Here is a 24,838-nt window from a genome sequence, read left to right on the forward strand (position 1 = left end):
GTTTCTTCAGACAGCCGGCTGGATGAAATATGCTGAATCCGCTTATATTCCCAGTGACTCTCACCCACACTGTTTGCTTGAAGATGTGGCTGGGTAGGAACAAAGAGGTGATGTGGGCCCTCCTGGTGAGCAAGAAGGAGATAGAGGTGGAATCATCCTGTTTTGATCACGTTCCTGGAACGGGAGTGATCATAGCAGGATTGCTGTGGGCTCTGCTTTCCCCAGCACTGCTGCTGCAGTTGCTTGCAGTAGTGACACTGTAGGAAGACATGACTTACCATTCCTTTGATCCTCTGGCTTTTTGTTCTGCCTCTGCACAGCTGGGTAGATCTGGCCTCTTGGATGCTCTGGGCAGTCACATCTGCCTATATGTCCCGTTGTTCAGCTTTCTGGGATTCCAGACATTGGTCACAACTGGCCAGAGCATCCCAGAGACCAGATCTACCCAGCAGAGGAGCCGCGTGGAGACAGAATGAACAGGGCTGCTCACTGGGCAGATAGATCCTTTTGAATCCTCGATCTGGTCCCCATGTCAGGGTTTGAGCGGCACTACTCTCGGCATTGCAAACCTCTCCCCCACTACTTGTTATCAGGCGATTTTTCACCTTGCCCACCCTTTGTTCCTTCCTGCACTAATGGGCACTGCTTCTGCTACGTTCTCTGGGGACAACTTGAATGGAGCTCCTGCTAACCTTTCAAAATTTCTTTTTTTTTTCTTCCAATTTATTCTGTAATACCTTTAGGGAACTTTAAAAAAAAATCATTCTGTGTTGCAATGCATTCATTTATGTAGCATTTTCAATAATCCATGTGGAGAATTATGTCTGTAATTCCCATTAACAATTATGGGCGTTATGGTCAGTACACATGATCATAATTAAAAATTCAATTAACTCTTAAAATATGTAATTGGGTATTGAAGAATATTTCAGTGATACAGTTAGATGGGTTATTTGCCTGATATATATTGGATTCATTTCATCCTCCAGTAATTTCCTTTTCTAAATGTACTCATGAATAAATGGCATACAAGTCCAATACTGGCCTTTCCAGAGAATAAACATAAAAAGATAATGTAAAAAAAAAATCAGTCCAGTCTTCATGGGCAACTTATTGAAAAATCTATCAAAAATTGATGGGCTAAATGATTGAATTACAAAAGGCACTGTTAAACAATGCACTTGGATTTGTGTAGCCTAAGTTAAAGTATAAGGTCAGCTCATCAGTGCATGAACAGAAATGTCTGCAGCAGGAAAAAAAAGGTTGTGTTTTTTCGCCAGTTTGCTTTGAAGTAAAATTCTGTATGGTGATGAAACCTGAATAAGATGATTTTCTAGAAGTGTAACACACACACACACACACACACACACACACACACACACACAGAGGTGGGAAACCCTGGCCTCTGAGCAGCCCGCTTGGAGGCAGGCTGTGCAGCATGGCCTTTCCCAGTTTGAAGAGACACTTGGCCAACAGTCTGAGGCAAAGAGGCAAAGAAGGAAGGCCCACAGCCAGGGAGACAGACCAGGGACAGACTGCAGTTGCTCCCGGTGTGGAAGGGATTGTCACTCCCGGATTGGCCTTTTCAGCCACACTAGACGCTATTCCAGAACCACCATTCCGAGCGCGATACCATAGTCTTTCGAGACTGAAGGTTGCCATCAACTGTATTGTAGCAATATTGATTTCAGGACAAAAAATTGTTTTCAAAAATAGCAGTATTACCGTGTGTGTTTGAGAAAGAGGGGGAACATTTGAGACCCATCGTATTTGCTACTTTTGAGGGACAGTGAGACCTATACCCCGGTATCTGCGGGTTCAGCATCTGTGGATTTGACTCACTGTGGATGTCAGCAGATACTAGTTCCAAGTTTAAATGCCTTTAAATACACACACACAAAAGCTCCAAAATCGGGTTATTCTTTTCATGGTCACACTGTGCTTCTTTCCAAGCCTCTACAGCAATTTTTTGCTCTGAAAGACCCCCTTCTGGGTTGCACAGAGGTTCCTTTCTCCTCCCAGCCTCATCCTAGAATACATCACCCCTCCAAAAACTTTGTTAACTGATGGTTGAATATGAATGCTTTACAATAGATAAATATGTGTGAAGTTGTTTTTTTTAAAGTGTTCACTGGCTTCCAGAATTATGAATGTCAAAGATATGGACATCAAAATTACAGGTGGTGGCACCACTGCTTTCATGCCAGTGCAGAATGTCCTTTAGTGGTGCTTTTGCACTGGTGTGACATAGTGCTGGGCCAGCAAGAATTGGCTGTTTCAATTTCCATACATTTCAACTTACATACAGATCTCTGGAATCAAAACAGTATGTAGGTAGAGGACTTATTGTAAAGAGAAGTTGCTACTGGAGTCTTGTTTTGAGGAGTAAAGGAATAGCAGAAGATGGGGTGCTTAACTCTTTCCTTTGTGGCTATTTTTCCACTCAACATTGGTTCTCCTCAACATTCCTTGTTGCTTTTCAACCTGCTAGTGAAAATTTATGCTCTACTTGATCTAACTTTATGCTCTAATGGCTCTACTTTTATCTCTGCATTGGAAAAGTGGCTTGGGGTATGTGACTTGGGGCGCAATCCGAACCAACTTTTCAGCACTGAGGTAAGGGCAATGCAGCTTGGAGGTAAGGGAACAAACATTCTCTTACCTTGAGGAGGCCTCCGTGAGTGACACCCAACTGCAGGATGCAGCACATGCCCCATTGGTACAGCTGTGTCAGTGCTGGAAAGTTGGTTAGAATTTGAACCCTAAGGCCCAATCCTGTAGAGGGCCTATGGCAGTGGATCTCCTGAACAACTGCTGGAAGTCCTGTTAACAGTGTTGTAAATGTTGCATCACCATCAGAACTGCTGATGCAAACGCTGCTAGAAACTCCACATGCCTGCTAGAGACAGACCCAGCCTGCATCAGAGCGGGTAAAGTACTGGTGGAGGCAGGCCATGGCAGTTCAGGGGAGGATCGGATTGGAAAGGGCAAGGGGTGGTTCAGGGGCACAATGGGGTAGATTTTGGCAGGAGTAGTGCACGCTGGGATCCTATCCCCATTTTCTTGACCCAACATGTTCTCTGCCTTTCCTTGGACTTGTGCCCACAAAATAGCTGGCGTTGATCTGACAGGCAGCCTATGGAGGAGGTAAGTAAAACATATATCTCCCAGGCCATCTGGTTCTCCCCCCCCCCCCCATACAATGTATGCTCCATCAGCATAGCATAACATGGTGGGGAATAGGATTGGGTTGCTAGAGTGGTAACATGACCAAAGGAGAAAAGGTTAAGCAGTCTCTCCCTACTTTTCACACCTCTTCTCAAATTTGCAGACTCCCGCCACTGCTGTTCCTTTAAGCAAGAGTAGGAAAGGAAAGCAAGTTAATTCAGGCAATGGCAAATCCAAACACCAAGAACTTGATGAAGAGTAACAGAGCCAGAGCAGAAAGTAAGGGAAAGGATTAGGGCACAATCACATGGATGAGCTGATGGGTGAGGATTAAGTGAAGATATTAAAGTGACCACAGGGGAAAGAAGTCTGGAGAAAGGAACCAGCCAAGGCTGGGAAATGGAGATCAGATCAGAAGCAAAATGGGACAAGCAATGGTTAGAAGAGAAGCTGCAACAGAAGATCATAACCAAGAAAGGAGTGAGACATCAGGGAGAACAGGCCCCAGAAATCAAGAGTCATCAGTGGATTTGAAACCCTAAGGCTGGGGTGTGGGTGCAGAAGTGGGTGGCAAAATAAATAAATGAAATCCAGCAATTTGCTGTGTGAGACCCTGGTTGCGAAATATCCTGTGACTAAAACAAAAAGAGTGCAGACTACTCAAATTCCAATTCTGCATGGAACAATGACATTTAATAATTTCCTAGAAAAAAGCCACAAGTTATGCATGTTAACTCTTCCACTACCTGACATGTGAGGTGGCACAAAGTGCTTTCTTGGACTTCCATTAGCTTTATGACTTTGTGTTTTAATAAAATGGTTTCTAATACTGTTGTTAGTCACTTTGAAAGTGCTTATACAGAAAGATAGGCTGTTATTCATTAAATAACAATAAATAATACAAATAAGCTTTTTTTTAATGTTGCATTTGCACTATAAAATTGACTTTAAACGATTGTTCCAAGGAGCCTGTGTCAACATTAGGACAGACAGAGGAAAATATTTCTTTACCCAGCGTGTAATTAGTCTGTGGAACTTCTTGCCACAAGAAGTAGTGATGGCATCTTGCCTACATGCCTTTGAAAGGGGATTGGACAAATTTCTGAAGGAAGAGTTCATTATGTGTTACAAGTCATAGCAGTCATACAAGTCATGGCATGCAAGTTCTTGGTTTTAGAGGCAGGCTGCCTCTGATTGCCAGATGCAGGGGAGGGCACCAGGATGCAGGTTGTGTCTGTGGTCTTGTGTGCTCCCTGGGGCATTTGGTGAGCCACTGTAAGATACAGGAAGCTGGACAAGATGGGCTTTTGACCTGATCCAGTGGGGCTCTTCTTATGTTCTTCACATTCCCTACACAGCATGGACAAAAGTTTTATTTTCAAAAGCTGCCGCCACAGAATCTACAAACTGTTGTTTAGGCTCCTAGTGTTAACAGCCATATTCACCTTTTAAAATAAAAGTGTCAGATTCCCAAAATACTTATTATAACCTGGCTGACCTGCAAGAGCAGTTCTTAAATTTTCTTTTTTTTTTCTGATTAGAAACCCCTCCCCCAAAGAAAAAAAAAGTTCATGAAACTCAGCACTTCCCTTTGGACTGTCAGATGCTTTACATACATAAGGTCCCAAGTTCAATCCCTACCATATCCATGAGTGCTGTGAAAGGTCCCTGTACGCTGCCAATCAGCATACAGACTTTTCTGAGCTCAATGGACCAATGATCTGGCTTGGTGTAATGGAACTATGGTATAGAATCCTTAATTACACTGGCACAGCGGTGAGGGAATCTGAATCATGCCAACTGTTACTGCATACTAATTTGAAATTAATAATACCATATGAATTCAGATATTCCTCTTTTTCATGCTGCTGTGTTGTGTCTTGTTTTTGTGCGTGTATACTTATTGCAATCTGGACCATTTTGATTTGTTTTACACCCATGGGAAGATCTGCTTACAAAATACTCACCTTTGATACACTGGTTTATGGGCATCTTTATAATGTCAGGCAGCACTGAATTGTCCAGGAGTGATGGAAACAGATGTCTGATATGGAGGAGTTTGCAACAAGACTAGAGCTTAGCTTAATTGGAGAGAGGGCAGAGGAGAGTGTGAGCCAGTAGTGCATATAGTCAGTGTAGTTTGTAATAAGAATAAAATCTTGTGTTAACAGACTCCAAGGCCATAAAACATTGTAAAACACTTTCTGTTCCCATATCAAATGGGATTTGAGTTACATAATTTGCTTCATTCATTGTCCACTCAAAATTGTTTCTAGCATCAGTCACTCTGGATCTGTGAAGGGCAGGAAAGAAAAAGCTTCAAGCCCCACAGGCCTCTGTGTTCATTTATTTCTGTATGTATGAATACAGACGTTGAGAGGGAGGGAAATATAGTAGTATCAATTCAGCAGGATTAGTGATAATACTTGTATGAGGCCCTGACGAGATGTGATGGTAGATACAGTATATGTGAATGCATCTCAGCGGCTGTATCAAGTAATAGCTGAGTGTGGAGAGAGTCCATTTGAATTGAGACTGTACCATGGGGAGGGGGCTAAACCTTTCCTTCAAGGCATCATTCTGATGATGGTCCTCCCCAGATGCTGTTTATCCAGGAGGAAAAACGCCTGGGCGTTCTTACTGAGACGAATGAGAGAGGGCAATTTTCCTAAAGGAAACAGCATTGTGGGGGGAGGGAGGGTTTAAACCACTTCACTTGCACTATAGTTTCAATCCTGCCTACCTCAACCCTATCTGAGGATCACATGTGCTGAAATTTGGCTTTGGTCCTTCATTAACATCCCCTCTCCACATACTCATAACGTGTCACGCCTTGATTCAAACACTTGCCAGGGTTTGCTCACAGGAAGCAGACAACTTGGAATTGAGTTAAGATTGGACTGCTGATGCACTGAGTTCTTTAATATTATCCAGATTTCAGCCTGGGAGGTTTTTGTCAGCTAGTCTGCCTAAGATTCAGCGTATTTGTGTTCACCCATAATGGAGTGGTTTCTGAATAGTGCCTGCTAAGGTACCTGGATGTTAGTGTACTTTCAAAGAAAGACAGGGGTTATTTACTTGCAAAGAACGCATTGGATTCTGTGTTGTCTTTTTTGCCACATGCCATTGTTTTTGCCCTAGCTTGTTATGAAATGAAATTGTATTTTTCAAAGCCTTCTATTAAATGTCTCACTTTTTTTCTGCCTGCAGTATAATGAAGAACTCCACTATGTAGAACCATGTTTGAATGGAACTTTAGTTCAAGCAGACAGAGCCAACAAAGAGGTAAAAAGGAATGACCGTAACATAAAGCAGTGCTTATAACATCACACTGTTATTTTTAATTAATTAAATCCAGTCATTTGAACATATTGTTCCTTCTGCCCCTTTAAAAAATAAATAGTTGTGTGAGTAGGAAACTGATGGGACTGATCATTAAGTTAATTTGTGCACCTATTTTCTGGAAAAAAAAAATCAGACTAAAATTATGTTGATGATAATTAAAAAATATAGTTAAGTAATTTCTTTACTAAGAGCGCAATCCTAACCAACTTTCCAGCACTGACATAGCTGTGCCAGTGTGGCATGCACTGCATCCTGCAGTGGGGAGGCAGTCAAGGGGGCCTCCTCAAGGTAAGGGCATGTTTGTTACCTTACTTTGGGTCTGCATTGCGGTTAAGTCAGTGCTGGAAAGTTGGTTAGGTTTGTGCCCTAAGTGTACTATATTTCATTTTGCCTTCATCTGTTTTCAAAAGAAATGGAGGAAGATGATTCTGGATGTATTGGGGGGGGGGGAAAACTAATGTTTTAAACAACTGTTTGGAATATAAACATGTCAGCTTCATAGAGCAAAGTATAAAAACTCTAGATGCATTGATAGGGGCAGTGAGCATATGTTGCCCCAACTCTGGAAAGGGCTAGCAGCCCAGTCTTAACTAACAGCCCAATCCTGAGCTACCTGGAGCTACCTGCTGTGGTGATGAAACAGCTACCGCAGCATCCAGCACACCCCAGGCAGCTGCTGCCACTTTCTTCAGGGGATTTTTGGCTGCTGGAGGTCTCCTTGGGGTAAAGGACTATATGTCCCCTTGCTTTAGGGTTAACCCCAGCATCCACTATGAGTTAACTTGGACCTGCAGCAGTTCAATCTCTGGTGCAAGTCCATGTTGACCCAGGAAGGGGGTCAGGATTTTGTGTGCATGCTACCACTAGTTGCTTCCCCTTACCCTGGGTAAAGCTGCAGAAACCCCAATGGGGCAACTCGAATGTGCGCCACCTAAATGGATGGTGCAGATCCAAAGCAGTCCAACCACAGGCTTCCCTGGAATGGGGATAGGATTTGACATAAGTGCCAGATCCTGGTCCCTCACCCTCACCCGCCATCCACTCTCCCCCTGCCCCAAAGCACCTCCTCCCCGCCCTCCCCACACTTGCCCAACACCTGCTCTGGCCTAACTTGACCGACATGGGCTTACTGTTGCAGTGGCCTAACCATTGCTTCTAAGTCAACAGTGATAGGCCAGCACAAGGGACTTGCGCTGGCCCATCAGCCGGTCAGGATTTCACCCTGACTGTTATATGAAGTGTCTGGGAATATTACGTGGGTGGCATCATAGAGAATCACAAAAACACAAGTTTTGACCTGTGCATGTTATTTACTTATTTTAATGGACTCTTTAGTGGGTAGCCATAACATTGCCGGTACGTACCATTTCTGTCAATTACTGGGGTAGTTTCACGCTAAGTACTCGTTACAAAATCCGGTCATTTTTAGGCTTTCTTGTTAGTCTATTCACTGTGTGTTTCCAGAAAAGCTGCTCATGGTGCTCACTGTTGTTGTAACAGAATTACCAAGAATGATCCCAGCCTGCCAGAAGATAATTGCTTTCAGTATCAGAATGTAAGCAAAGTGAAGGGTGGTGCAAGCAATCAGATACACATGAAATGGCCTGGAATTCTTGGCACTAGCAGAATGTTTTAGCCAAACTCAGTGTAGCTGTAGCTAATGAGTAGAAATGGTTTTGGGGTTTTTTGTGAACTAGGTGACTGTGTATTCAAGTGGGGTTGAACTGACATCAGTTGTTCAGATTTGTACAAATCTTCAACCTCACAGATCTGTGTCTTTGGGCATGAATTAAAAATCAGAGTTCAACTTGAGTGCACTTGAAAATAAGGAAGATTTCATTAGTGTAAATAGGTGCTCCAGGTCAGGGGTTAGCCAGGTTAGGTTGACATTTGAAGTCCCTAAATGCAGCATCAGTACAAGTTGGTGAATTGAGCAAATTTCACTGTTCCTGCCTCCTCTGTCCTCATTTGGGCTTCCTCACAGACCATCGCAATGGGTGTAGGGTCGTCTGAGGAAGCCTATTTGCAAAGGGTGGGAAAGGAGAGAGTGGCAATGTCTGGGTGCTTCATAGTGTCTAGGCAGTGCTGAGAGAGAAGTGTTCAAACTGCTCCAGGAGAGAGGAGTGTAGATACTTGAGTGCCAGTCAGAACTCAGGCTTTGTTTGAAGGCCCCTAAGAATGTGAAACCAGCATTGCTCTGGGTCAGCCATTTTCAACCACAGTGCTGTGGCGCACTAGTGTGCCGCGAGTGGTCCACAGGTGTGCCTCAGGAATTTGGGGGAAGATCATTTATTAGTAGGGCCAAATGGGGATGTGAGCCCCTCAGTAGCAGCATGGTGTGCCTTGTCAATTGTCAAAAACCTGATGGTGTGCCTTGACCATTTAGTGCCTTGTCAGTGTGTCACGAGATGAAAAAGGTTGAAAATCACTGCTCTGGGTAGTAGGTGTAATAGACAACAAGCACATGCAACATATCTGAACAGTAAAAGGTTTATCATCACAATACCATGATGCAAACCCTTCTCTTGGCTCCTGAAACAATAATATCTGCTTTATTCATTACATTTCAGAAAAACTATTAACTTCATTTCCCTAGATGATTGTTTGAAAGCATTGTGGAGATTTGCGGTGATGTGGTTGAAATCTCCCAAACTGTGTGGGAAGCCACTTCACACAAATGACTTCCCACACGGAGCTGTGCCACGCATTTACATTCAAGATGGCCACCCAGATGGTAGGGTGAACATCTGAGGCTACAATCCTAACCACACTTTCCTGAGAGTAAGCCCCATTGAACAAAATAGGACTTATCTTGTGAGTAGACCTGGTTAGGATTGTGCCCTGAGTTCGTTGGAAGATAAAGTAGCTGTTCTGGCAAGGACTTCTACATGTTGTTTTAGCTTTGTAGTGTCAAATGTTGTTGTTTATTGGTACCTCTGTGGGCTGAAATAATGGATGGACATTCAGGGATGTACAAATAGAAGTATTTTCTTCCTTCTTTATCATTTTTAAAGTATTTTCTTTATCATAAGGTTTGAAGTACCCTTCAAGGCCATCTAATTCAACCCCCTGTTTGAAGCAGAAAAATCCTCTCTAGAGCATCTGCAAAAGCTGTCTTTTGAGGGAGAACTCACCACGTCCCTCAGTAATCAGTTCCATTGTTGAACCAGTCTTAGGAATTTTTTCTTGATTTTCAACTCAAATCTCTCCTCCAGCAGCTTAAGCTGATCTGGTCCCTCTCTCTAGGACAACGGAAAACAAATTTTTGCCTTCTTCCTTGTAATAACCCTTCAGGTATTTGACGAGTGCAAACATGTCCCCACTCAACCTTCTCTTCTGCCGGCTAAGCATACCTCTACTTTTCTTCATAGGATATGTTTTCCAAACGCTTTATAATTTTTGTTGCCATTCTCAACCTGGTTCAGTTTAGAGCCATTGTACTAAATAGAAGCTGATTGGCTCCAGCCTACGCAGAATGCACTGCTCCCATTAGCTACAATGGCTGTCAGTCAACCTTGAATGAAGAGTGCTGTAACAAAACAGCTCTAAAGGAGGCAGCTTTACTGGAGATATTTTTGTGCTTTAATCATGCTTTTGTCCACAAGGAAAGAGTGTCTTTAAAAATGGGTAACTCTCCCCTGTTTTAATTTTCATTTATGCGTAATTTTTTTTATACTATGTTCAAATCTGGAATTTAAAAAGGTTGACTGAGCTTGGGAATGAATTATGTGTCTGATTGCACACTGCATGGAGTCTGTGTTCGTAGTAATTTTTTGTTGTTCACTAAAGCTATCAAAACAAAATTGGTGATCTATAGCAGTGGTTCTCATACATTTAGCACTGGGACCCACTTTTTAGAGTGAGAATCTGTCAGAACCAACTGGAAGTGATGTCATGACCAGAAGTGATATCATCAAGTAGAAAAATTTTTAACAGTTCTAAACTGCAATCCTACCAAGGATTAAGTCCCATTTTCTATCATTGTTAAAAAATATTCATAATAGCTTGTTAAAAATATAGGTCAGTTAACATTTCCCCAAATGCAATCACTTATCATGGTGGGGACCCACCTGAAATTGGTTTGCGACCTACCTAGTGGGTCCCGACCCACAGTTTGAGAAACACTGATCTATTGGGTCTTTTTGTTTATATTTTTAAAGAAAGGAAAAAAAAAGATTTATACACAATTTTTGTATACACTTTAGTTTATGCTCAACTGTGAACTTTTCCACACCCTAGAAAATGACTCCCTGTATTTCTAAATCAGAATATTCATACGCAGTCCACCCAGGGGCCTAAACCAGAGGAGAAAGAGAGGGAATTTTTTATGTAGCAAGAATTATTTCCCCCTTGCTTGCCCCCATTTCAAAACTGGTCAAAGGCAGGAATGGTACATGTTATGCCTCCCTTAATTCTCCAAACAACTGCCATGGGTTGGGGGGGGGGATGGGACACAAGCACTGAGGATACTTCCTATGTGCCTGGTCACTTCTTTCAATCATAAATTTGTGGCATGAGAATGGAAGGGGACAAGTTACTGTTAAAAGCATATGGACGTCTGTGAATCTGCATTACATTACCATGCATTCCCCAAATAAATACAGCCGACAACAGGTATGGGATTAAATGGGCAACTTTATTGTATTACAAGACAGCAACAATGCAACAGCAGGGTAAAGCATACCCATCCCAAGTGTGGGGTTCTAAGTGGGGGAAACGGCCCTAGCTGTCTACGTCCCCCAATCTCGTAGGGCGTCCACCCGACTCCAGGCGTAGCTCAATTGTTATTAAACCCGCCTTTCACCGTCGCCCGAAGAGGGTAAGTCAGCCGAACTGCTATGCCTTCAGGTCACCCCTGCAAGGCCCCCAAGTTCAGACAGGGGGCTAGCCAGCCTGCCTCCTCGAGCTGGTCAAGCATCATGGGAGCGGTTCTGGTTCACCCCTGTCCTTGCTGACTTAGATTGGACACCGAGAAGGTCTTCTGCCTACCCACGCAGCACTTTTACTGCCAGTGACCAGGGCGTTAAAGAGATATATTGCAAACCCAAATGCGCTCCATAGCCAGTCTGAGGTAGGCAAAAACAAACACCATCATGGGGCCAATCAGATGATGATTAAATCAGCAAAGCCCTGCTGCTGGCTGATAGGGGGTGCAGGCATGGCAATCATTGCTAGCGTGCCACAGAGGCGCGCTAGCAGCCTTTCTTAGCAATTGTGTATGTTTGGTCCTTATATCTTATAAACCAGGGGTGTCCAAACATTTTGGCAGGAGGGCCACATCATCTCTCTGAGACTGAGTTGGGGGCCAGGAAAAAAATGAATTAATTTACATTTAAAATTTGAATAAATTTGCATAAATTAATTTATTAGAGATGGAACTTATACGAATGAATGAAGGTCTTGCAGTAGCTCAAGGCCTTGCACAAAGCAAGGCTGGCCTTTCCTTCGCTGCTGCTGCTGCATCACAGGTGTGAAACAGCAAGCCGTGGAGGGAGCCTTTGTCCCACAGCTCAGGTGAGAGGTTGAACAGTTGTCATCATGCTGAGAAAAGTTGCATCTGGCCAGCATGGGCTCCAGCAAGTCTCTGAAGGGCCAGAGGCTCATTGGAAACAGGGAGCTCCCCGAAGGCCAGATTGGGAACCCCCGAGGGCCGCAAGTGGCCCCCGGGCCAAGGTTTTGGGCACCCCTGTTATAAACAATGTGATTGCTATGAGTCTGTAATACTTAATATTCCTTGTTGTCTCTGGTACTTTTCATTTTGTGGGTTGATTTTCATTTTTTTCTTTCTGGGGTGTTATAGAGAGGCATAGATGTTTAGGACTAGGGGCACAATCCTAACCAACTCTCCAGCACTGACATAGCTGTGCCAGTGGAGCATGTGCTGTATCCTGCAATTGGGGGACAATCACGGAGGTCTCCTCAAGGTAAGGCAGTGTTTGTTCGCTTTCCTTGGAGTTGCATTGCCCTTTTGTCAGTGCTGGAAAGTTGGTTGCGATTGCAGCCTTTTGCTATAATGTCACTGAAGAATAGTAGACCATATTCTTAGCTTTGCAGTTTGCATGTTGATCTGAATTATTTTTGACAGATTGAATGTGCTGCTTTTGCCAAATGAAGTTGAGCAATGGCAAACTGACAACTTGCTTAATGCCATTTTATTCCATTATGTACTTATTAATTAGCACTGGGTACCACAGTAATTAGACTGTTGAGTACTTGGAAGATTAATTGCAGAAGGCTTCTTATAGAAAAATGTGTCCTGTGATAGTTTTTACATTTGGATTGTCTTCTTCAACTTGAAGAAGTGTATTGTGTTCTGCAACAATACAAAGAGAGGACATGCTGTTTTTGCCAAAGGGCAAAAATAAGCATGAAAGATGGGGGTGGGGGTTAGAACCTCACATGAAGTTGACTGTCAAGTTTTAGCAATGATATTTTGAAACACTCAAACTTCTTCAGCAACTGGCAATTCTAGATTCATAAAATATAATGAAGTACATCTACATCTTTGCAATGAAAATGACAAGGTGGTGGGAAACCCTTTTGAACAAACAGACAGTGGCGTTTGTCTGTTTTTGCCCTAGCCATGAGCCCTGGGTCAAAAGTCCACAATGGCACCCCCAGCGGGCTGTCGCTGTCCCCCTGTGTGCAAATCCCCCCCACTCACCTGAGGCTCATGAAGCCTTGCGTGACCCAAGGCTGCATCAGGGAAGCTTCCTGAGTCTTCTGGAAACCTCAGAGAGGCTTCTGTGGGGTCCTACAGGCTCACACCTGGGGCATTTGCCCCATCAACTATAATGGGAGATCCGCCACTGCAAACAGAACACTATTTAATGCAGCAGTTTATCATTTTTGGGTAAGAAGACCATGTTTGTATCAAAGGATTAAAATCTATGTTGTTAAAAATTCAACATTTCGTTCTGTGTCTTTTCCAGAACTTTGTCAGGGAAATAAGCCTTGAGAGGACACATTGTTTGATCCAACTCATTTTACTGGTACCTTTTTTCCCCCTACCATTCATTTACATGGACAAAAAAATAAAATGCTGTATTTGGTGACAATGTTGCATGGGGGCAAAGCTTGCCACCTTTAATGATAGAAGATCCAGCCCTGACAGATCATCATCTACTGACTCAGGGCCCAACCTTGATATGAAATGGGAATTCCATCATTGGAGGTTGGGGATAGCTGTTTCCTCTTCACTGTTTTCCTGACTTAAATTGCGCCCCCCCCCCCCACTTCTATAAACAGCATCTCCTTTTAACAAAGGGAGATTGGATCATGTATTTGTCACATCACACCTTATTTGGCCCTAAGGTGCATCAAATCTCACAGCTCCAGGGACTCTCATGCCACGCACTCCCCATCCTGTCTTAATTACAGGCATTTTATAATAAGCTGTTCAAATAATTTTTTAAAGGTTTTGATTGTATCTCATTAACTTAGAACACTGTCTGCTTGTCAGTATGTATGCAGTTTATGAAAGAGAGCATATGAGAAACATCTGAATCAAATGAAGTGTGTTAATGAAATGCAAAACTTGCAAGTTTAGTGTCAGAAGTGGCAGGATGATATTACAGTGTGAGATGTGTTTATGTGAATACCATCACTAGAGCAAGTTTAGAAAAAAAGCAGGCCACCTAGTCTCATAACGTTTCATTAAGAGGTAGTTTTTGTCAGAAAATTGGTTTTGATTATTACATTGCTGTGTATGAAATGTATGTAACTTGTGCAATATCCACAGAATTTTCAGTTGAGGTTATCATACCATAATTTCACATAGAACCATTTTTTTTCATTGTCATCATCACCACCATCATCTTTTTTCTGACATTTATTATTTCATTATTATGCTGGCAATCATGCTCAAAGTGATTTCCTTACATTTGTTTGGGCTGGTTTATATAGTTTCCTAATGTGTAGGTCTTGTGACTGTGTACCCTTTTCCTGTGCGTGTAATAGGACATGGTTGGCTGGCAACCTTCAGTCTCGAAAGACTATGCTATAAGCCTACAGCACCCGGTATTCCCAGGCGGTCTCCCATTCAAGTACTAACCAGGCCTGGCCCTGCTTAGCTTCCAAGATCAGATGAGATTGGGCATATGCAGTGTAACAGTTGCTGCCAACATTTCCCCTGGAGGCTGGGGATAAGAATAGGCCCTCAGTTTGGCTGTGCTTGTCGTAAGAGGCAACTAAACAGCCACTGGATAGATGGGACTCGTTAGCCTGGGAAGGCAGCTCATCTGAGAGAAGGAAAACTCTGATCCCAAACCTCCACTGTCTTGTGGTTACATCCAGTTATGGAAAAGGCTTCAGGAGTCAACCTCGAGGCAAAATCTGGAGCCGGAGTCCCTGAGGCAGTTCATGGCTGAACACAGTCACGTTCTGGCAACTCCTGCGATGCCGCTGGAACCAACCATGTTGGCCTCTGCCTTTCCATTGGACCATTTCAGCGACATGGAGAGGGGGGATTTGCTGCATGGGAAACAGTCTATCCTCCATATCTACTTTATGCAGGCTTCGCACACTGGAGAGGACACTCTGTTCCAGAACCACCATTCAGAGCGTGATACCATAGTCCTCTGAGACTGAAGGATGCCAAGAATAGGACATAGATACATCAGTCTGCAGATACTCCATTTGGCTCCAATTCTGTCCAACTTTCCAACACTAATACAGCTGTGCCAGCAGGGTATTTGCTGTGTCCTGCAGTAGGGGATGGAAATAGTCATGGATGCCTGCTCAAGTAAGGATGCATTTGTTCTCTTACCTTGGGGCTGCATTGACACTGGTAAGTTAACACAGTAATGTCATATGAAGAGCCCCACTGGATCAGGCCATAATGTGTGAAAAGAGCAAGTTGCCAGGTCCCTAAAATTGCTAAGAAGTAGATTTGGGATGCAAATCTTAGCCATGCTCAAATGCTCCCAGATATGCATTGAAGATTCACTTCCCTGCTCATCAGCTCTTCAGACTGCATTGAGAACCACTCCAGAAATCCTTTCAAGTATCTGGAATTACTTCTCATTTGGCACAGGGGAGACAAGGAGCTTCAAGCAGAAGCATTATGCTGAAGCTGTTTGCACAATCCCTTGCACCCTGTCTGAAATGACCTTAGTAAATTGTGATCTTTCCATACAGAACATACTCTAAAACTGCAATCCTAACCACACTTTCCTGAGAGTAGGCTCCATTTAACAAAATAGTACTTGCTTCTAAGTAGACCTGGTTAGGATTGTGCTCTAAGGCTACTTGTACTTCATTATGTTAAAAAAAATAGGGAAAACACAATATTTTCTGGTTTTCTTGTCTTCTGAAATATAATATGGATGAACCTTGCCTCTTTCACTTGGAATTGCATGTATTAAGAGACAGTTGTAAGCTTCTTTTCTACAAGGTGGGAATCTGGATTTGCATCAATGGAGTTATTACACAGTTAAAATTATTTCTCTAGCTGAATGGTCAACATTGAATGCACTGTCCTGGGAAAGGGCAACGCCAATATATTCAATTATTTAAGATCAGCTATCGTTGTATACTACCTGATTTGTAGTTTCTTTATGCAGCTGATTTTGTTTTTCAGTGAATACAAGAGCATAAGAACAGCACCACTGGATCAGGCCATAGGCCCATCTAGTCCAGCTTCCTGTATCTCACAGCGGCCCACCTAATGCCCCAGGGAGCACACCAGATAACAAGAGACCTGCATCCAGGTGCCCTCCCCTGCATCTGACATAACCCATTTCTAAAATCAGGAGGTTGCACATACACATCATGGCTTGTAACCCGTAATGGATTTTTCCTCCAGAAACTTGTCCAATCCCCTTTTAAAGTTATCCAGGCCACATGCCGTCACCACATCCTGTGGCAAGGAGTTCCACAGACCAACCACACACTGAGTAAAGAAATATTTTCTTTTGTCTGTCCTAATCCACCCAACACTCAATTTTAGTGGCTGTCCCCTGGTTCTGGTGTTAAGTGAGAGTGTAAAGAGCGTCTCTCTATCCATCTTATCCTTCCCATGCATACTTTTGTATGTCTCAATCATGTCCCCTCTCAGGCGTCTCTTTTCTAGGCTGAAGAGGCCCAAAGGCCATAGCCTTCCTCATAAGGAAGGTGCCACAGTCCAGTATTCATCTTAGTTGCCCTCTTTTGCACCTTTTCCATTTCCACCATATCCTTTTTGAGATGTGGTGACCAGAACTTGACACAACACTCCAGGTGTGGCCTTACCATAGATTTCTACAACGGCATAATATTAGCCATTTTGTTCTCAATACCTTTTCTAATGATCCCAAGCATAGAATTGGCCTTCTTCACTGCTGCCACACATTGGGTCGACACTTTCATCGATCTGTCCACCACCACCCCAAGATCTCTCTCCTGATCTGTCTCAGAACCCATCAGCCTATATGTGAAGTTTTGATTTTTTGCCCCAATGTGCATGACTTTACACTTACACTGAAACGCATCTGTTATTTTGCTGCCCATTCTGCCAGTTTGGAGAGATCCTTCTGGAGATCCTCACAATCACTTCTGGTCTTCACCACTCGGAAAAGTTTGGTGTTGTCTGCAAACTTTGCCACCTCACTGCGTTACCCCTGTCTCTAGGTAATTTATGAAGAGGTTGAAAAGCACCGGTCCCAGGACAGATCCTTGGGGCACACCACTTTTCACCTCTCTCCATTGTGAAAATTGTCCATTGACACCCACTCTCTGTTTCCTGGTCTTCAACCAGGTCTCAGTCCAGGAGAGGACATGTCCTTTAATTTGTAATCAATTTGTAATCAATTTGTAAAACATTTTTTTTCCCCCGGAAGTGGGAGTTGGGAACCAGGTAAGTATTTGTGTGGGTGTGGAGGGAGGAGGAGGGCAGTGCCACAGCAATCACACCACTACTGCTGCCAAGGGGCTTATTTCTTACCTTGGGAGTAGATGGGTCCTGGAGGCTTGCAGTCCCTTCTGATGTCCTCTTAGGCTTCTGTAAACAATCCTTATATCTGATCAGCAGCTACTTCTGTTTGCTGAAGTGAAAGAGCATTTATTAATTATTATTATTATTATTATTATTTTGCTGTGTTCCTGTTAAGCCTTTTGTTTTGCTGACACTTTCTTCAATACAAGTCTACTTGCTGAAAGGAACGTGTTTCTTCTTGGGACTGCTGCTACTCTGCTCTGCTAGTGGGGGCAAACCTTCATACCCCTAGCATTCCTGACAAAGGAGGCCTCCTGATGGCCTGTGGGTTTCCTTTGACCTTCTCCAGCTATATCGCTAGCATAAGTCTGAGGAAAGAAAAGGGGAGAGACCAGTCAAAAAAAGAGGATAGGATTCTGGTGCATGATGTTGCTGTTGGGATCCATCCCTGTCCTCCCCTGCTCTGTCTAATCTGCTGATGTTCCTTCTTCCCCCTTCTCTGCCCCTTTTCCTTCTCAGGAGTTTCTCTCTTTCTCTTCCTTTTAAAAACTTTCTTCATTGTGCTCGCGTGTTAGTGATACAATTCCTCCCAGTGTAGGTTAAGGAGTGAGACTACAATCCTATGCACACTTTCCTGGGAGCAAGGCCCATTGAATATAAGGGGACTTGCTTTTGAGTAGACTGGCTTAGAATTGGATTGCAAGTGTTCTTGTATAGTGAGTCCCAGTCCAAACTCCATGTTTTGGTTTTTGAGCACTCTGCAGTAAACCTTGGTACACCTGAACTTCTGTCTCAGTCATCTTTCATCACTGAATTACATAGATGTGCCATTGGTCCCAACACAGGACTGTTGGCTTTATAAGTAGAAGATCCATTCCTGTCTAAAACCTTGGATTGCTGCTGCCAGGTTACCTGAACCTGGATAAAAAAATCAGCACAACTATGTTCGAAAGTAGACAATGGTCTGAGAAAAGGAGGCCAGCTTGACTGGCACATTCCCAAGTGCCCCCTCTGGTGGCTTGAACAGGGCTAATGTGGCTATTGAAAATAGTGAGAAAATGTTGGAAGACTGTAGGCTAGAGAGAGCCAAGGAAGATCAAAAGAGCACAGGGTCTAGGCAAGGCAAGAGCAAGGAAGATCAAAAGATCATGTTGCAAAGGGGCTGGGGAAAAAAAAGAATTAATTTATATTTCAAATTTGACTATATTTACATAAATGAAGACGGAGTTCCATAAAGATGGAACTTATTTGAATGAATGAATTCTATTGAGCTTATTTATAATACAAATATTTCTAGGCAGAGACACGTCTTAACAAGGCAGGGACACATGAGGAAAAATATTTCTAGGCAGAAACTCATCCCAGCAAGGCAGAAACACATGAGTAAAAGTTTTTCACCAACCCCCCCAGCACTTTACAAAAATACACAGAACCAAGTATCTCAGAACCAACAGTGTTCCACCATTTGAGTTTTGCAGGAGGCACACACTTACCCAAATACGCAGAACACAGAATAAGGATCTCACAAGCAATAGAGGGAAGGGGGGGCGTGTTTCTGACTTGCAGGAGCCATTCACCCACCCACACACCCACCCACCCACAAACACACCAGGAGTAAGTTAGCATAAGGATCTCACAAGCTTCTCCCTCCCAATCAGCACTGCCATCGCCCACCAAAGCAAGGCAAGCCAGCATGTCACTTCATAAATGAATCTGTGTTATTCCCTCCTGCTCAGCAGCATTTCCTCTCCCTCAGCGCCCACCTGCCCACCCCTCCCCACACAGAGCAAACCAAGCAGCACATTCAAGCGCCTGTGGTTACTCATCCCCACCCAACATGCGGCCTCAGCTGTGGCCTCCCCAACCCGGTTGTGTGCCCGATGGGTGGGGCTTCTGCAGAACTCTCCCGCAAGAGAGCTCTGCAGGGTCAGCAATCCCCTCACTGCCACTGTGACCAGAAGTTGTGTTGGGCCAGCAAGGGCTCTGGCGGGTCTCCAATGGACCAAATTCCCTTTGGAGATGGGGATCCCCGTGGGCCAGGGTTTGAGCAGCCCTGCTTTAAAGTGATTTTTGCCTTCCACTGAGTTCTGGGAGTGGAACCCTCACGAATTACGAGACTGGGGGCCCAGTCCTATCCAACTTTCCAACACCAGTGCAACCACAATGCAGCCCCAAGGTAAGGGAACAACCTTGAGGAGGCCTCTGTGACTGCCTGCCCAACACAGGAAGAAGTGCATACTTCATTGGCACCACAGCACTGGCACTGAAAAATTGGATAGGATTGGGCCTTCAACCTGTACTGTTTTCTTTCCTTTGATTGTCTTACTTAGAGCATTACAAACATATATATAGTTTTTAAAAAATCATTATAAAAGGTTCCTAAGCATCTTTTTACATGTTTTATTTGTAAATGTTGATGACAGTGTCTGTCACTAAAGGAGATTTATGTTATCTGGCAGAAGACCAAATCAAATCCTACTCCAGTCACATTTATTTCATTCACTGAACAGAACAAATCTTAACAGACAGGAATTACAATTACTCTGAAGATAATGAAGTTACATCTGAGATCACCCAATTTACTACGTATGAAAAACTAGTCTTCAGCTGATAGGTCTTAAATCTTTTATTCTGATTAAGTAGCATTTTGAAAATTTTAAAATCCTTACAGCAGATGATGTGCCAAGTTTAAATTGGGCCAACTATCCAAGAATTGGGCCAACTATCCAAGAGTATCCTTAGTCTGCATTCTTGAACACCTGGGGTCCCCAGACTACAGCCTGCAAGACATATCCAGCCCACCAACACATATTGTCTGACTTCCTGAGACCAATGATATTGAAATTACATGGAGGAAATTACACGCTCTCCTTTTCTTTCTTCCCCATGCATGTTTTTCCTCTTCCTGAGTGAAGCAACTGCTGGGCTGGATCACTCTTGCTGAACTTCCAGCTGAGAGAGAGAGAGAGAGCAAGCAAGCAACCAACCCTGAAACCAGGAGCTGGGTCAAGCCTCTTGGCACCTGAAGGGCATGCTAAATACTGCCCCCTTTCCTGGATGATGCACTAGCCTCTGCTCTTCCTGCTGTCTGGATTGGAAGAAGGGGGTGGAGAGGTAGTGTGGAGAAGAGGAAAGTGGTGGGCAAGAGCATCATGGGCTAGAGCAGGTGCCTGCAAACTTGGGACCACTTCGCAATGGAAAAACCCTATCCATTTTGAGGAGCACTTACTGTTCCACTGCACTGCTGCTGATCTTGCCAGCCAATCTGTCAAGAACAATGCTGTAGGCCAGCGGTTTTCAACCTCTGTGACTCGGCACACTGGTGTGCCGTGAGGTTGCCTCAGGTGTGCCGCAGGATCAGAGGAGACAGGCAGCACCTGTGTGCCCACGTGTGGGAGAAGCGGCTACTTTGAGCCTCCCGCGGCAGGCAGCACAAGCAAAGGAGCAGCCAGGGAAGGGGCTGGTTGCGGCTGCTTTGCATCCCATGCAGCAGTTGAAGAGTTCGCTTGGAGCTTGCTCCTGCTACTGAGCATGGCTCCGGCTACAACCTGATCCTCACTTTCTTGGGAGTAAGCCCCGTTGGCTACTATGGGGCTTACTTCTGAGTAGACATGCATAGGGTTGGACATAAGGAGGTTGTTGCCTGCCTGCCTGCCTGCTGATTGGCCAACAAGAGAAGCCTGGAGAAGCCAGGAGGTGGGAGCTGTGGAGTGAGGGAGCCAGAAACAGGCACATAGCGAGTGAGTCTGCTGAGCCCCCAACCGAAGGTTTCAGGGTCCCTGAAAGTCCCTTTTCCTTGCCAATTTGCCTGCAACTCCCCAAAGCGACCCTCCCTGCACTTTGGGGCTTTTAGTGGAAGGGCACTGGGCCACAATCCTATCTACACTTTCCTGGGAGTAAGCCCCATTGACTATAATGGCACTTACTTCTGAGCAGGCAAGCATAGGATTGGGCTCTGGGGGTGCTATCCCATCCACACTCACCTGGAAGTAAGCCCATTGACTATAATGGGGCTTACTTCTGAGCAGGCATGCATAGGATTGGGCTTACACTCATAGGATTGGGGTTACACTCATAGGATGCATAGGATTGGGGTTGCACTATTTTTTCTCAAATACACAAGCAGGCAATTGGCACTTCTCTCTCCTCTTCTCCCACAGTGTCATAAAATGGTGTGCTGCTGTTTTGCAAGTTGGACCTGCGGGTGCAAACACCCAGCAAGTTGGTGCACCTTCCATAGTCAGGCCCAGCCTGTGTTGGCATAGGTAAGGTGCTGACGGAGGCTAGTCATGGGTGTTTGAGGTTCAGGATAGTTTAAACTACAGGTATCCCCCGCTTTCTGAGAGATCGTTTTTCAACCATCTACTCTTTCTATACTTTTAAGTTATACCCAGAAATCATTCATTCAACGCATGCTCCACTCTCTCTGCTGTTCTAATGACTAAAATTTGTCTCTTCCATGCTGATTTGCATATGACATGGTGATTCAAACTGTTTTGGGGGGTGTGTGTGTGTGTGAGAGAGAGAGAGAGAGCTTGAGCACCAACTATTCCTGTTTGGGAAGGGGTTGAGAGTCCATTTGAAGTAATATTTGTCTGACAAGCTATTTTGAATTTGCAAGATAAAAAAGGCATTTGCAATTTGCTAGCTAAAAAAGCATTGGAAGCAACATTTATAAATTAAGAAAAGATTCACCACCACTATGGTCCCTTACCTGTCAAATGAGCATGGTGTACCTACGTATATTTTTAATATAAGAACTAACACAAACTGTGGTTGGTTTGTTCCATATTAGTATCATATTCTTCCCATCCCTCTCACAGATGAGGGATGGTACCTCCTGTGAGATGTCATCTCAAACAGAGTTGGTTTTCTTCTTAAGGAAATGCTAGTGTCCAAAGCTTTTGTAAAGCAAATGTTGGCTTTATTTTCTGGAGCCATGCCTGGATCTGAAGTCTAAATCATGCCAGTTAGGCTCAAAGTAAAGTGTGACTTCCAAAAGAGAGAGAAAAACATACAAGATTCAATTAATTAATGAAAATTAATTATGCCTCAAACATAAGGAAGCACAAGTGTACTTCCCTTCATTTTGTCCATTATGACAGTTGTTTGTTATCACCCTATAAGCATGTTCAGCTGTGGACAGTGTTTAAGTTCTGGAAGCTTCCAAGCTCTTTGCCTGTGCAGAATTCCACTTTCAATTCAGTATTTCAGTTCAAGCACTTGATGCCAATTGCAAAGTGTAGATGCAGGTTGGTCATCACTTAAGCGGTATCTAAGGCATGTCTATGGCTGTGGAAATACAATGAAATATAGTGACCTAGTTAAATATTCCAGAACAGGTGGAACCTCTTTAACTTATGCCCCAAAGTTCATCAATTTTTAGGTTCTTCTGTTGCTAGTGCCCTACTGGCACTTGAAACCAGGCACTTGAATTTTCATTGTTTTCCCACCTACTTTTAGATTAATGCTAAAAGAAAGCATTCTAAATTTGTCCTGGGGGTGTGTTTTGATACAGTCTAATTAACAGTGTAAATTTCACAAGTGTAAAGTTAAGGTGGGCGAGACTTCGACTGTCCCAGTTTTAATTAGGAAGTCTTATTTTCCCCACTGGAAGTGTTTTTTAAAAAAGGGTATGCCTTCTCTTTCAGATCTGAATCACTGCATTGCACTTCCTTCCTTTCCTCATAAGGGCTTAGCAGGATTCAGGATTCAGTATTACTTATAGCTACAAATTACATATTGTAATCAACCGATGATGCAATCGTAAGCCACAGTAAACTCTCATTCCATTTATACCTGATTGATTCCATTTATACCCTTGATCTGGCATGAACTCTAGTTGCTTCCCGGCACGGTGTCTGTGGTGTAGATGTAGTGCCCTAATTAGGACATCTTTGTCAATCCTTTCAGCTCGTATTTGAAACACATAGAGTTGGGATGGTACTTTGAAGGGCTGAGCTTGGAAAATAATAACTTGAATAACAACTTTAAGGGTCAGCACACACATAATTGGGCCACTCTGTACAAACGCTGGTTAAGTGCCTGGTTAGGTTAAATATCCATATTGATGTATCCCATATTGTTAAGCTGAGGGGGGGGGGGATGCTGAGACTGATCACATGATTTTTCAAGAGTTAAAGAGATTCAGCCTGTTATATTCCCTTTCTAAATTTTAAAATTCCTGATATGCTTTCCTCAGCCTCTCCCCTATGGAGAATGTTATTAACAATTAAAATAAAATAATTGGAATATAAATATTTTCCAGTGTTGGTTAGAATTTTAACAGCAACATATCAAGAAATATTTTTCTATCTGGGTTTGCAGAATTCATTACGTCTTAACTGCTTATTTAGATCAACAAGACTGTGCCATTAGGTGTTTGAAATATTGAGCTGCACGAACCATATTTATTGGGTCACTATGAACATTAAACTACACTAATTGCTTTGGAAAACCAACCTAGTTTTGTGGTAGCAACACATGCTTGAGAATTGCCTGAAGCTGGGACTTTTTTCCTGTTAACTTAATGCAAGTTTCATAATATTTTATCATCCACCAAATTATGTGACTTGATTATTCTAGTAAAGAAAAATGCATCACAGAAGGAAATTTGGGCAAATAGCTCATCAAGCGATTAGTATTGGAGAATACCTCATACAAGGCATTCATGCTATTCTTCCTTTTATGGCATTTCTAGTCATGACACTATATGTAGCAATACAGAACTCTCTTATAGAATCTAAAGGCTAAACTTTTTCATATGAGGGTGGGTGTGTGCCAGACGGTTTAATTTTTAAAAACAAGCTGTTACATGCCTGGTAATTTTCAGTGATGTAAAATGAAATGAAAGGTAGCAAAATGAATATGGGGCAAATATTCTACAGTAGATTTCTCCTCTCACCCAAAGTCAAGGTGGGCATGGTAGCAATTTTAGTCTGTTGCAACAAAATCTTGTGGCACCTAAAAAACTAACACATTTTGGCTGCAGTCCTATCCACACTTACCTGAAAGTATGTCCAGTTGAACTCATTCACATTTACTTCTGAGTGTAAATAGGATTGTGCAATTACAGAGAGCACCCCATATCCTCAGATCCCATATCCATAGATCAGGTCCAGGCCCTCCCAGGGTGTTCACCCCCACTTGCTCCCCTCTAGAGGTGAGGGGAGCTTCACTCTCTTTGCCTCTGAAGGGCCTCCTGAGCTCAATAGAGGCTGAGCTCAAACTGAGCTCTGCAAGTAAAAAAATGTAATTTACAGTTTTATGGAGAAATTGGAAGTTTTATAAGGCATTAAAAATGTCACTTCTGGTTCTCAGTGAAACCGTAAGTTACATTTTTTTTTTACCTGCAGAGCTCAGTCTGAGCTAGGCATTGGCCAGGGATGGATGTCCTTGGCCTCTGCTGACCTC

At 43.4% G+C, this 24,838-nt stretch overlaps 1 protein-coding gene and 1 pseudogene across 1 annotated transcript in view; one reads left to right on the forward strand and one right to left on the reverse strand.

Annotated features, from left to right (window-relative positions):
* Nucleotides 1-24,838, forward strand: part of CACNA2D3 (calcium voltage-gated channel auxiliary subunit alpha2delta 3) — a 467,867-nt gene that overhangs the window by 98,643 nt on the left and 344,386 nt on the right. The window contains exon 8 of the mRNA XM_066613498.1: nt 6,379-6,453. Within this exon, the coding sequence (XP_066469595.1) occupies nt 6,379-6,453 (75 nt within the window). The remainder of the gene's footprint in view (nt 1-6,378; nt 6,454-24,838) is intronic.
* LOC136643460 (5S ribosomal RNA) lies at nt 14,518-14,637 on the reverse strand (annotated as a pseudogene).

This window comes from Tiliqua scincoides, chromosome 2, assembly GCF_035046505.1.
Source record: "Tiliqua scincoides isolate rTilSci1 chromosome 2, rTilSci1.hap2, whole genome shotgun sequence".
NCBI lineage: Eukaryota > Metazoa > Chordata > Lepidosauria > Squamata > Scincidae > Tiliqua > Tiliqua scincoides.